Source organism: Tiliqua scincoides, chromosome 1 (assembly GCF_035046505.1).
Source record: "Tiliqua scincoides isolate rTilSci1 chromosome 1, rTilSci1.hap2, whole genome shotgun sequence".
NCBI classification, from domain to species: domain Eukaryota; kingdom Metazoa; phylum Chordata; class Lepidosauria; order Squamata; family Scincidae; genus Tiliqua; species Tiliqua scincoides.
This window is the reverse complement of record NC_089821.1, coordinates 15,424,566-15,438,931: the sequence shown is the minus strand read 5'-3', so window position 1 is coordinate 15,438,931 and position 14,366 is coordinate 15,424,566. Positions and strand designations below refer to the sequence as shown.

Below are 14,366 nucleotides of genomic sequence, written 5' to 3'. Positions count from 1 at the left end.
GGTGTCAATGGGTAATTGACAAAAAAAAGTGGAGAGAGGTGGAAAGTGAAGTGCCTCAAGGATCTGTCCTGGGACTGGTGCTTTTCAACATCTTCATAAATGACCTGGAAACAGGGATAAGCAGGGAGTTGGACAAGTTTGTGGATGACACTAAACTTTTCTGAGTGGTGAAGACCAGAAGTGCTCGGAAGGATCTCTCCAAACCAGGAGAATAGGCAGCAAAATAGCAGTTTCAATATAAGTGTAAAGTAATGCACTGGTGATGGGAACCAAAGTGAAAGGACAGTGGCTTCACTATGCACAAGCAACCTCATGTCCCTCACAATGTGGTACATGTCCAGGTAAAATTGGCAGCCAGCGCAGGTCTGTCGATTATGTGCAGTGCGCCCACCTATAAAAACCCTTTTGCACACACACTAGCAGGCATAGGGGAGGGATTGTCACGTGCCTTCTTGCTGTTCCAAGATGGGACAAACCAGACAAAACACAGTCCCACAGTATCGCGTTCAGTGGGCAACTTACGGAGGGTAAATTAATACTCTGTGCAATGGTCAAAGTGGTCAAGATACAACGTACGGAGGTGGTCAATATAGAGAAGTATTTCTCCCATAGTGTATATGCAGTGTCTGTCCATACTGTGAAAATTAGGTCAACTTAAGGAGGTGGTCATTATAGAGAGGTGGTCAACTTTGGAGGTTCTACTGTACAAGCTAACTAAAGAAATACTTTCTTTTGTCTGTCCTAACTCTCCCAACACTCAATTTTAGAGGCTGTCCCCTGGTTCTGGTGTTGTGTGAGAGGGAAAAGAGCATCTCTTTATCCACTCTGTCCTTCCCATGCATAATGTTATGCACAATACTGAATTTTATGCACAACAATTTTATGACAATAGTGAGCTACGTGAACTCAGTAGAAAGTAGCATCACACATCTTTTTGGACATATCCATTGACATATCTGGCTTACTGACTGAGGACCCAATCCTAGCCAAATTTCTAGCACCAGTGCTGCTGCAATACAGCCCCGAGGTAAGGGAACAGATGTTTCCATACCTTGAGGAGGTTGCCATGACTGCCTCCCCACCATAGGATGCAGTGCATGCCCCATTGGCACAACTGCACTGGCACTGTGTATCCTGAAAAATTGGATAGAATTGGGCCTTGAGTTTTTCACACATCTATGTCCATGGAATAACAGAAGCATATTTTGGTGCCCTCTTTGGAACTCTTTGCTTCCAGTCTGGTTAACACATCAAAACTGTTTTCTGAATGAATGGCTCAATACTTTTTTTCAAATGCAGTACGTGTTCTTCTAAATACATTGGCCTTGGAAAAGTGCTTTCATAAAGATAAAAGCAATCAGTAACATAATGTGACATTAGAGCTAGCCTTGAGAGTTCTAAAAAAACTTATGTGTTTAAAAATAGCATCCTCCTATGCATATATTCTTAATAATATAACCGATGTGGGCATGGAAATAATTATTAACTACTGATCACAGCATTAAACCTTTTGGCTGAACTGGATTTTTCAGATGCAACTTAGAACAGACTAGATTTTGACCTGCAATTTCATGCACACTTCAAAACAAAAGCAGAAAAAGAAATATTGGGTGAAATATTAGGTCTGAAATATTGCAGACCGCTGCAATAGAGACCTCAGTGCCACTTACAAGTAGTACAGAAGGTTCCGTAGGGGCCTTGGAAGCAGCACGTACCTCCTCCGAAATTGGATGGTGCACGTGCTGCTTCCTCTCCGCTTCTGAGGGATGCCCTGTGGGGGTCACTGTGTTACACTGTGTAACACTGTGTAACACTGTGCCCTGTGTTAGGATCACTGTGGGGAGGCAGCGGGAAGCTGTCTCTCTGGCAGTGATAGAACGCCAGATTGGGCTGCCCCGTCTCCCCTCCTCCTTTATAGAAGAGGAAAGGGGCGCCCTAGAGAGGCAACACACCAGGAGTTGCAACTCCCGGCATGCTGACACTCTAGGGCACCCATTTCCTCTCCTCTGGAGGAGGGGGCTCCCTAGAGAGGCAGCATCGCAACTCCCAGCATGCTGCCTGTCTAGGGCGTCATCTTGTCTCCTCCGGAGGAGAGGAAAGAGGCATCCTAGAGTGTCAGAGCGCTGGGAGTCGTAAAGGGTGCCCTTTTCCTCTCCTCCTATAAAGGAGGAGGTGAGAGGGGGCAGCCCAATCTGGTGTTCTATTGCTGCCAGAGAGACAGCTTTCCACTGCCTCCCCACAGCGATCCTGGGCGCTCCTCCTCCATTGGGAGGAAGTTTTTTTTTAAGGGACAGAAGCCAGCAGAGCTGCCAGCTTCTCTCCCTTTAAAGAAAAAAGGCAAGTAGGTGGCAGGAGGGGCGAGGTTTGGGGAGGCGCCCCCAGAGGGCTTTTGCCCTGCTTGCCTCCCTCCACGTACGCCACTAGCCCAGGATCAGACCCAGGGCTTGATGTGTACCACTTTTGAATGCACAAAGGTTGGTCCATATGGGTTTCTCCATATTGCGGGAGGGGGAAGCAGGGACTGGGAGAGAGAAATAATGAGTGAATTCGCTTCGCTGAGTGAATCCCAGACTAAGACAAAAACTGAACTGGGGATTTCACTGCACTCATGTCACGCCATTATACTACACAGTCCCCTTGTCTTAAAAACTGAATACAGTCTAATACAGTCTTTAATGTTTCTCAAGACTGCTTTTTCAGTGTTATTCACTTGTTTCCTAAATTATTTTCTACCTATCCTTGTTCTTTTCGGTGTTTTATTGTATCCTGCTGTATAAACCTTTATTCTATTGACTTTCACCTTAACAGGTAGACCAGTGTTGTTTAAGCTGTGGGTTGTAAGCGCAGTGGGGTCATGAAGCCTCATTTGGGCGGTTGCAGCAACCTTTCAAAGCCTGTGTAGGAGAGGGCTTGGATCCAATCCAATAATGGTTCTGCTTTATTAAAACTCAACTCTTGATATAATCCTGCACAGCCTCTTCTTGCTGTCTTGCCCTGTAGCTCCTAAGGACAGCTCTGCTTAGGCAGCTGCCTCACAGGGTTGTTGTGAAGACACAAACGGTAGAGAGGAATGAGGCAGGCAGGGGTAGGGGGTGAACGACAATGGGGCAGAGCGGGTCCCAGAGGGGGGTGAGATTGGCAGTGGGTCCCCAGTCTCATTCTTTCTTTCTCAGGGTCATGGCACAAAAATAAGTTGATGACCACTAGGGTAGAAGGAAAGTCCCCAATAGAAAAACTTCTTCAACTAGCAATTCTCTTATATAGCATCAAGAAGGTATAATTTATAAATGCATTGTAAACAAATGATTACAGGCCGTGCCTTGTTATCCACTGGGGTTCTGTTCTGGAACCCCCAGTGGATTAGATAAAATCAATGTATACCAAATCGGTGGAAAAATAGCTTTAAAGACGCACTTCCAGGTTTCTTGCTCCTCCATTATTGCCCCAGAATGTATTGGTGTAGATGCTATACCACATTTAGCCACTAGATGTGGTGAATAATGGAATCTAGTGGGATGAAATAATTATTTAACAGCGCAAAGTTACAAAATTGGATTTTGATGCTTTTTTCCTTGTTACACGGTATTTAAAAGTGGGCCTCAGTAACATTGGTGAGTCAAATCAATGAATACCAAATCAGTGGATACCAAGGTCCCACCTGTATATTAAGTTTGTGACTGACACTGATGGTCCTCAATGTAGACCACCAATAATTTCAGGAAATTACTGGAAAATCTGGAAATAAGTATAAATTTAAAGAGGATTCTCCAGAAATCTTGCTAAACAGCAGTGCTCACAGGGACACATACATTCACATGGATTCATCTTCTGACTTTGTTAGGAATTAATCTCTTTACTCAAATTAACGTCATGGTAGTTTATGAGACAAAAGGAAATGAAGTGGCCCAAGGCATGGATACACCCCCTATATGTGTACTAGGTGTAATTTTCTCTATTATACTGCCAGCACACTTGTGTTAATGTGAGGTTGCTGTACAGTCACACTCATGTACATTACCTGGAACAGGCAATTTAGGTTTTTAATTCCTTTCAGCATGTGCATTTTTCTTAATGGAATGATTTTTATTGCCAGATCTTCCTGGAGAGAAGGAAACAATAATACTGTACAGTCAAAAACTCTTTTATTTTTTCCCCTTCAAATAACCTTAAAAATTTCACGACTTTCTCTTAACAGCAGGTTTAGTACCAAAATAAATGTTGCTGGTTCTCTAATAAAGTGAACACACAAGCAGGACATCTGTAACAGGCATCGCAGCTGCCAGTTTGTGTGTTCAAACAACAGTGGTAATTTTGAGCTGAAGAACACCATCTAACAGTACAAGCCTATGCCTATCTGCTCAGAAGTTCCATTATGTTCAGTGGGGGCTTACTCCCAGGAGAATGTGTGCAAAACTGCAGTCTTCCACAAAATATACCCAAGCCAGATACATATGTTTTAACAAGACTAGTAAACCAGTCTTCAATGGAGCTTACTCTCATGCGACTATATTGAATTCAGTGGGACTTAACTTCTGAGTAGAGAGGTATAGCTTTGCATTCTGTAGGTACATAACAGTTATGTGTTTAGGATTAACACGCTCCTTATTCTCTGAGTTCCACTGAACTCAGTGGGGTTTTCTTCCAAACAGCAGTGTAGGATTGAGGACTTGTCCTTGTGGTGGCTGGCTCATTCATTGACTGGCTGACTGTGGGTGCAATCCTAACCCCTTATGTCAGTACTTTCCTGCACTGGCATAGCAGTGCCAATGGGACGTGTGCTGCATCCTGCAGTTGGGTATCACTCACGGAGTCCTCCTCAAAGTAAGGGAATGTTTGTTCCCGTACCTCAGAGCTGCACTACCCTTATGTCAGTGCTATAAAACACTAATATAAGGGGTTAGGATTGCGCCCTGTGTCTATCCAGCGGCAAATACACATGGAAATCCAACATAGGCCCATGTCCTGCCAGCTATAGCCTTTCCTCATATTTCCTAGGCAGCAGTCACTGGTGTACTTCAGTGGTTCAGAAGGAATTTGGTCTTAAAACACCTTGCAGAGCAGCAAAGGTCTAACTCAGTGGTTCTCAAACTTTTTAGCACCAGGATCCACTTTTTAGAATGACAGTCTGTTGGGATCCACCAGAAGTGAGGTCATTAAGTTATGTCATGGCCGGAAGCGACATCATCAAGCAGGAAAATTTTTAGCGCCCTCATGCAACAAAATCAAATCAATCAAATACATTAAAAGTAAGTAAAAGTTTACAATAAGTACAAGTTTTTTAAAAATGTAAAATAAAGAAGAACCCACCTAACCCTCTCAAGCATTTGCTGATCTGTTTAAAAAAAGTTCCTCACACATCCCAAAGGCTGCAATCCTATCCGTATTTATCCAGGAGAAATCCTCATTGACTATGATTGTTGCATGCATATATACAGCAGCTTGTTAAAAGTACAGATCTGTCACATTTCCCCAAATACAGTCACAAACCATGGTAGCAACAAGTCTTTCATATTAAACCCACTTCTGCCCAGCCCACAAGTGTACACATTTTTATTCCTGTTTGGTATATGCAATGTTGGGCAGAAATGGCTTAAAAGTAAAATACACATTGAAAAGAGTGAAAACCCACTTGAGATTGGCTCATTACCCACTGAGTGGGTTCTGACCCACAGTTTGAGAAACAATGGTCTAACTCATTTGGGTTGTGTGCAGGAGCCAGCTTCCTGCATCAACTGTAGTGCTAAATGTAGCACAGTACCTCTAGTATGAAGTATCTCCTAGCTTGGGAGTATACTGCTACAGTCACTGAACTGGAATAGGCCTTTTGTGCTGATTCTAAGCATGGAAATTGGTACCATCTCCATGTGGATTGCAGAGATCAGGCATTCTGATTTAGTGCACCAATCACTCACAGTGCCCTCAAGTCTGGACACAGTGGATTTAAAACACTGGTATTCGTATCCCAAATCAGGTCTTTTGAAGTCTGTTGTGTGTACTGAAAAGGGGTCAGGTAGTTATATGTTCTTTAAACTCTGGGTTTCAGTCTGGCACTAAGTGTAGCAGTTATACTGGAACTGGCAAGAGCTGGGTTCATATTCCATTTCTGAAGCCCAGTGGGTGACTATTTTCCAGCCTAGCTTACCTCACGGGGCTGTTGTGAGGGAAATGAGGTTGCGGTGGAGCCATGTACCCTTCTCTAAATTTCTTGGAAGAAGGGTAAGGTGTAAACTGTTACCCTGCACATGCCTGATCTTAGAAGATAAGCAGGATCAGGCCTGGTTAGTATTTGGATGGGAGACTGCCTGAGAAGACTGGGTGCTGTAGGCTTATACCATAGTCTTTCGAGACTGAAGGTTGCCAACCATTTTTTTTTTGAGGTGTAAACAATAGATCCACCTCCTTCAAGCCCTACCATGATTCAGTGATTGTACAGGTTCTTCCTGAGATAACTACGCAATAGAATTGTGGAAAGTCAACTCCACTGCTAACAGTATCCCTGTGAATTTCAGAACATCCAAGTGGCGTATGCATGATTCACACATGACTAAACCTTCTCCTGCACAGAGGGTCTATAAATGACTCTTGGTGGCAGAATCTAGCAAATGTTGTCTGAAAAAGGTCAGTATTCTGTGCCAGGCATCTTCCTGTGCCTTGGCATGCTCTTTCCATTTTCCTCCCCAGGAAAAAAGAGCCCCGAAGGATCTGTGATCAGAAACGCAGCACAAGGGCAAGTATGGTGGCTCCAAGAGGTGCCCTGCCCCAGGGTAGCAATAGAACTCCACGTGGCGCCCACTCTGCTGAAGGCGCTTTACAGTTTCCCTGCAGAACTGCTCACTCCTCAAGTTCTTGTCATCCTGCCCTGAGAAGAAGAGAAACTTGGCTGAGGACTTCTCCACAGGGATGCAAGATTCCCAGGTAGCCGGGTCCTGGGGATCATCCATCATTTCTGAGATATCCATACTTCCAGCAACACTAGAGATTTTTATCTTGTCCAGGTTGTAGGGATGTGCAGGAATTGTAACCCCCTTTACTCTCAGGGGGATAAAAGCATTAACACCTGAGCCAGAAATGCTGACAGCTGCTCTGACACCTGGCCAGAATGAGGCCAATGCAAGGGCAATATCCGACCCTTTAGACAGCCCCAGAACGCCAATCCCCATTGTCTTCACCTGAAAGAACAACACAACAAGTATTACCAGCAGCTCCACATCCTGCAAACTGATTCACCCTCCATTCCACCTTCTATTAAGAAGTGAGAGATCTAGAAAATTTTGCTATTTCTCTGTATTATGAAAATCCCACCGTTTCTCTTAGGAGAAGCTTAAGGAACTTAAGGGGGCATGCAGCTGCTAGTAGTCTCCATGAGCCCCAAATCAAAGAGCTAGATCAGTGGTTCCCAAACTGTGGGTCAAGACCTACCAGTGGGCCACAAACCAATTTTTGGTGAGTCCCGAAACTGGCAAGCTGATAGTTGACAAGGAAAATGTATTGAGGTCTAGGGAGACTGAAACGGAGCAGTATGTGCATATTTATTATTATTAACAGTATTTATATACTGCTTTTCAACTAAAAGTTCACAAAGCGGTTTACAGAGAAAAATCAAATAACTAAATGACTCCCTGTCCCAAAAGGGCTCACAATCTAAAAAGATGCAAAAGAATACCAGCAGACAGCCACGAGAACAGACACTGCAGGGGTGAGGTGGGCCAGTTACTCTCCCCTTGCTAAAAAAAGGAGCACCGACTTGAAAAAGTGCCTCTTACCCAATTAGCAGGGGTTTACCCCAGAATAGGCAACTATGCCTCAGTCCATTTTGAAGGGCGGGCCAAAGGGAATGGCCCCAATCTGATGAACACAGGTCCCAACAAACTCTCCAGAAGGAAGTCCCCCACCCCAAGCTGGCAAGAAAACTGTATTGAGCCCTATAGGAAGCAAAACTGAGCCACATGTGCAGGTGAATGTGCCTTTGCTCTTATTAAAGCCCAGGTGAAGGGGACTGCAAGGCCATCAGAATGGTCCTAATCCTATGCACATGGAGCTCAACAAATACTTCAGAAGGTGCCCTCACATAATAAAAAAAATGATTAAAAAAAAACAGATTTGAGCCACTTGTAAAGTGAAACTTTTTTTTAGACTCAAAGCCTGGTGGGTTCCGATAGAGTGTTTGCTTTAAAAAGTGGTCCCAGTACTAAAATGTTTGGGAACCACCAAACTAGACCTGTGATAGCTCTGCAACAAAGGAACTGGAATCAGTTCCATACTCCATTGTAAAGTGTATGAATGCAACCAGACTGCTATCATTTGGAGGGGGGCTAGTTTGCACCATTTCAGCAAGTCCAATTCCTGCAAATCACAGGTCATAACAGTTACATATCATATACTTTGGTTTGTATACAAATTTGGCATCTCTTTCTTCCAACTGGGGTAGAAGCAAGCCTAGTCTCAAGAGAAAAGATCACAGTGCTTTGGTTTGAATGTTTTACCTGGCTTCGGCTGACCCCCTTAGTGAGCTTCCCTATTAGAGCTGTGGTAATAAACCCACTTGGGCACCCAACTGGGAGCTAGCAGTTCCCAGTCTCTAACTAGCTAGAGAAGCTGTCTCAAGGTGCCTTTTGGGTAAATGTGCTCTAAACAAGAGATTACTGACTCTGATAATCCTGTTACATTTGGATGCATTTCTGGTTCAAAAGTATTTCGGCTCTGCAAGTCCTGCCCTAGATTAGATAAATATGAGGGAAATACAGGGTCAGTTGCAAACATGGGCAAGATGATTGCCACATGGGTACATTCTGGCAGAGCAAAACTTAAATTTTTAGCAAACTCAAGTTACCTACCATCCAAAAGCCAAATTGTTCTGGATTGACGAACACAGTAAACATCAACCTTTGGAGAACAATCCAGGTCAGTTTTGTATGTCTGAAAGCAGGGGCTCCACAGTTCGGTGGATTGGGGGTGGCTGAGGTGGGTAATAATTGCAAAGAGAGCCAACAAAGCTCATTGGCCCCACTCTTACATAATTAAAAGGTTCAATTACAAAGCAGCAGGGCATCTTAAAGGCATGTTTTGAATTCTCTCTCTCTCTCTCTCTCTCTCTCTCTCTCTCTCTCTCATCTTCTTAAGAATAGTAATGTTATCAACATGTTATCTGAAATAAAAATATTAATGTATTGCACAATGATTGTTCCATTCTAAACATATGGAAGGATGCCCATGAGAAACTGCTTTTTAAATATGTATATGCACTAAATGATGATAAAAGAACAAGACTCCAGTCAGATAAAGATTGCTTTTCCTTTCAATTCCCTCAGGGATCCAGTAATGAGTGTGTGTGTGTGTGTGTGTGTATGATAGGAGTGAGCTATGGGGAGGGACTTGCCCCCACAATATCCCGCATCATCCAGGTTCAATGGTTACAAACATTCATCTAGTATGTAAGCCCATGCAATTGATTGTTTAGAACAGTTGCTTGATACATAGCTGGCCAGAGAAAAAGGCACAGTTCAGAAATAAACACACGCTGTCTGACATGCTCCTTACATTGTATCTCTATGTGAAAGTACCATAATAGCAAGGCTGTCTTAAGCAATGGTCAAAGTTGTTTCCCTAGCAACAGAGTTATTCAGTCCTATTGTATCTTTGTCCTTGCATATATAGTAGGTATCTCTGGGTCCACTGGGCCTGTGTGATTGCTTGCTATCCAGCAACTTGGAGGCAAGAAGAGGGACCAGAATGAAAACCATGGTCAGAACCACCAATACTTCAGGGTCTGCATTACACATCTAAATTGAAAAGCACTGAATTTCCACAGAACAGAAAAGAACAGTAATTTTAATTACAGTCTCTTACCTGTGGTTGACTGCGCAAAAACTCCACAGCCTCGCCAAAATACTCCAGCTCAAGAAACTCTGGGAAAGATGAGAGGTCCTCATAGGCCAAGTAAGCAAGAGCAAGTGTCACAAACCCTCTGCTGGCCAGAAGGCTTGCTCGGTATTCCACAAGACCTCCTCCGCTTCCATATAAGTCAATGAGTCCTGGGAATGGTCCAGGGCCTAGACAGACAGAGTTTTCTCATGGAAGAGGTTCATTTTAATGCAATGGAATTTTGAAGGTTAAACAGAAAATACAGCCATGTGCTTACTGAGGTGGTAAACCATTGTAGACAATAATAGTGTACTTCAGACAAGGGCTCACATGATTAAATTTTGTTCCATACAAAAACATTCACTGCACACAGAAAACTAGCAGGCAAAGGATCTAAACAAAGTTTATTTCATGTGGGCTACAACCATTTGAACTTGTTGAGCAAAATCCAGTTACATAACTCCCATTAACAACATGGCAAGGACTTTAAATGAGATGCAAAATTTCAATGAAAATACAACTCACACAAAAAGATTGCATCTCCAAAGCATATTTGGAATAAAGCGTCAAGGACTGTGGGCACAAGCCTAATCAGGTCTACTCAGAAGTAAGTCCTATTTTGTTCAATGGGGCTTACTCTTAGGAAAGTGTGGTTAGGAAGGCAGCCTAAGAATCATTTATATAATGTGCAAAGTGCTCCACATCTTGATGCAATCCTCTCAGATAGTGGTTGGAAAGCAAGTATGATTCCCAGATTGCAGTGGATAATCAGCTGATAGGTACAGGCTTGCCTATGAGGGAGGCGACATGCAAAACAAGGACACATGTTCTTAGTCATGATGCTACTCCAACTCAGTAGGCCTTGGAACACATAAGAACCTAAGAACAGCCCTGCTGGATCAGGCCAAAGGCGCATCTAGTCCAGCTGGGCCCACCATGGCCCACCAGATACCTCAGGGAGCACATAAGACAACAAGAGACCTGCATCCTGGAACTCTCCCTTGCATCTGGCATTCTAAGGTAGCCCCAGTGGCATCACTAGGATTCGCATCACCCCATGTAATGGGCGGGGCAACACCCCAGGTGGGCGTGGTGATGTAACATCGCCCCGCCCCCACCGGTTTTTTGGCTGTACCTTTTGTTATAACACAGATATTTCAATGTGGTTTGTTTCATTGCATTCTGCATCAAAGTACGCATTGATTGATATACAACATGATGGTCTTATTCCTCAAACTCTGATTTTAGTGATTTTGAAAACTTGTAGAGTCACACACACACACACCAGGTCAACTTACTAACACCTTATTGCAGCAGTTCTCAAACTTTTAGCACTGGGACCCACTTTTTAGAATGACAATCTGTCCAGGACCCATTGGAAGTGATGTCATGGCCAGAAGTGACATCATCAAGCAAATTAAAATAAATAATTATAAATAATTAAATTAAAATAAGAGAAATAATTAAATAAGGGGGAGCCAGTCCTGTTCCACCAAGTGAATCTACTCAGAAGTAAGTACCATAGCGGTCAATGGGGCTTACTCTCAGGAAAGTGTGGGTAGGATTGCAGCCTGTGAGCCAATCCAATGCATGTCTACTCTGAAGTAAGTCCCATAGTGGGCAATGGAGCTTACTCTCTAGTTTGCCTGCAATAACAACCCCCAAAAAGAATAGGTGAGATTTCCAGCCCTCCCAGTGCCCAGCTGAAAGTTCTTCTATTTCAGGCACTTCAGAATAAAGACCCACCTGGCTCACAAGTGCAAAATAGAAAACTTTCCCCTTACCATTCAAGTCCATTCAGTTTTAAGGGGGGAAGCTGCCTTCTGGAGCACCTCCATCGGATCAAGACCCTTCTAGTGTCCTCACATTCCCATTTGCCTGGCCTGACCACCAGCCAAGGCACGTCTGCCTACTCGCGAGTAAACGTGACTGTGAGTCTGCTTTGCTTTCCATAGGGCTCCATAGATTGGGAGGGAGGAACCTCCTTCTCCTGTGTTTTTGGGGGCTGCACTCATTGGATAAGGACCATTCTGACGTCCTTGGAGCCTCTCAGCCTGCGTCGACTAAGGCAAGTCCGCCTACTCGTGAGTAAACGCAGCCACCTGGCGTCCTTTCAGGCTCAGACTCGTAGCTGGGAGGGTGCAGCTTCTTGGGTATTTTTGGGGGGCTGCATTCATTGGATCGGGACCATTCTGGTGTTGGATTCCTCTCAGCCTGCCCTTTCCAACGGACTATGGCCAGTACGCCTACTCGCGAGTAAACGCACAATACGGCTCACTTTCACTTTCCATAGGGCTCCATGCATTTTTTCCTTCCTGTTTTTTGGCCATAACTTTTGAACGAAAGGAGCTATTTCAATTCTGTTTTTTGCCTTGCTCTCCGCTGGCCATTCCGCATCCAACGGTGTATGGCATGACAGGGTAGCTCCTAGCGCGTCCTCCGCCCAGGACGCGTCACCCCCCCCCCAGCGCGTCACCTGGTGCGGCCCGCAGCCCCCCAAATCTCCAGAGATTTGTCCAGACCCTTTTTAAAAGAATCTAGGCCATATGCCATCACCCCATTCTGTGGCCAGGAGTTCCACAGACTAATTACATGCTGGGTAAAGAAATGTATTCTTTTGTCTGTCCTAACTCTCCCAACACTCAACCAGGATGTCCCCTGATTCTGGTGCTGTGCAGGAGGGAAAAGACTTCTCTGGATCCACTCTATCCATCCCTTGCATAATTTTGTAGTATCCCCCCTCAGGCGCCTCACACACACATGCACACGCACTCAGTTAGGGTCAGAGTCCAAAGTCTTGGCTGGAGGCTCTCCTGTTCTCTCCTTTCAGAACCAAGGCTGCCATGCTATCCACACTTTCCTGGGAGCAAGCTCCATTGACTCTAATGGGACTTACTTCTGAGTAGACAGGCATAGGACTGGGCTCCAAGTCCCCTACCACTATACCCATCAGAACGGTGCCTGTCCACACCCCACAGGTGAGCCCTGCACAGCATCCCCAGTCCTGCTGCACATGTCCCAACCTGATCCTCCACGGCTCCTTCTCAACTCACCTGGAGGCAAAAAGAGGGTGGCTCGGAGCCTGCCTTCTCGCACCGGGATCCTTTGCACCCCCTCTGCCAGGAACCACCGTTCACACGTACACGTGTCCAGCAGCTGCCCGGCCACTCCGCGCCCCTCGTACACTTCGTAGGCGACCCGGAAAGGGGTCCGGACGTTCCTTTTCGCCAGCCGCTTGTAGGGGGTCTTGGATTCCAGGGACCACAGCAGCCCCATGGGCTCCACCCCGGAGTAGCTGCCGCCCAGGGACGCAGAGACGGTGAGGTCCAGCTCCCCGCTGCTCCCAGCCCTGTAGTAAGCCAGCGCCTGGAAGGGCTCCCCGCTGTCGTCCTGCAGGGATGCTCTGAGAGTGACTTCTTGCAGAGGGGGCAGCCCCTCCACTCGCACCTGGACGGGCTCGTCCTGCAGGCACTTGCGGGAAGGCAGGACCACGATCTGCACCCCCATGATCCAGGCTCCTCTGCAAAAGGCAACGCAGTAACACTGGCTTGAACTGTCGGTAACCCAGCCCGGGAGCCTTCGCTGCTGAAGTTAGTTCACAAAGAGGAAGCTGTAGGACAGGGGCTTCTGGGAAATGCAGTTCATAACAGCCAGGCTAGCCTTTTAACCCAGTGTTTCTCAAACTGTGGGTCAGGACCCACTAGGTGGGTCGCCAGTCCATTTCAGGTGGGTCCCCATTCATTTCAATATCTTATTTTTAACATATTAGACTTGATGCTACCATGGTATGTGACTGCATTTGGGGAAATGTTACAGACCTGTACATTTAGCAATGTATATATTTAGTAATGTACAGTATATTCTTTAACAATGATAGTAAATGGGACTTACTCTTGGGTGAGTGTGGGTAGGATTGCTGCCTAGGATTGTTAAAAATTTTCCTGCTTGATGACATCACTTCTGGTGGGTCCTGATAGATTCTTATTCTAAAAAGCAGGTCCTGGTGCTAAATGTGAGAACCACTGTTTTAACCCATTTCTGCCCAGCCCATAGGTGTACACATCTGATCCCTGTTACGTATATAGCCAGGGTGGTGTAGTGGTTTGGAAGGTGGACTTCCCCCCCTCAGCCACAAAGCTTCCTGGGTGACCTTGGGCCAGTCACTTTCTCTCAGCCTCACCTACCTCACAGGGTTGTTGTGAGGACAAAAGCTGCCCTGAGCTCTTTAGAGGAAAGGCGGTATAAAAATGTGAAAAATAAATAAAATAAATATGCAGTGTTGGGCAGAAATGGCTTAAAGTGGGAAAGCCAATTAAAGTGACAGTATCAAAAGTAGTGTGCGCTTGTCAGAGAGTAAATACAGAAGAATTCAGGGGTCATGTGGTGGCTGGGGAGGCAGAGCCTCCCCACCAGAGTCCTTCGAAAAATGCCACTGCCTGTGAGGTGGACAAGCTGTGTGCTTGGGTTGTGAGTGCTTGCCCACCTCACAAAAAAGCGGTGGCGCT

The 14,366-nt window shown here is 45.3% G+C and overlaps 1 protein-coding gene across 1 annotated transcript; it reads right to left on the bottom strand.

The window, feature by feature from the left end:
* Positions 1 to 4,915: 4,915 nt before the first annotated feature.
* On the bottom strand, positions 4,916 to 13,369 carry LOC136655573 (acyl-coenzyme A thioesterase 1-like). The gene is made up of 3 exons (XM_066632142.1): positions 12,915 to 13,369; positions 9,847 to 10,049; positions 4,916 to 7,169 (listed from the first exon to the last, which is right to left on the bottom strand). Exons 1-3 carry the CDS (start codon positions 13,366 to 13,368, stop codon positions 6,570 to 6,572), a joined length of 1,257 nt encoding a protein of 418 aa, XP_066488239.1. The 5' UTR covers position 13,369; the 3' UTR covers positions 4,916 to 6,569.
* Positions 13,370 to 14,366: the final 997 nt, after the last annotated feature.

Excerpts from the sequence above, each read along its gene's own strand:
- LOC136655573 (XM_066632142.1), bottom strand. The coding sequence starts at position 13,368 with ATGGGGGTGCAGATCGTGGTCCTGCCTTCCCGCAAGTGCCTGCAGGAC. Across the intron at positions 10,050-12,914 it reads CACCCTCTTTTTGCCTCCAG|GCCCTGGACCATTCCCAGGA; the intron begins GTGAGTTGAGAA and ends CTGTCTGTCTAG. Across the intron at positions 7,170-9,846 it reads TTTTGCGCAGTCAACCACAG|GTGAAGACAATGGGGATTGG; the intron begins GTAAGAGACTGT and ends TTGTTCTTTCAG.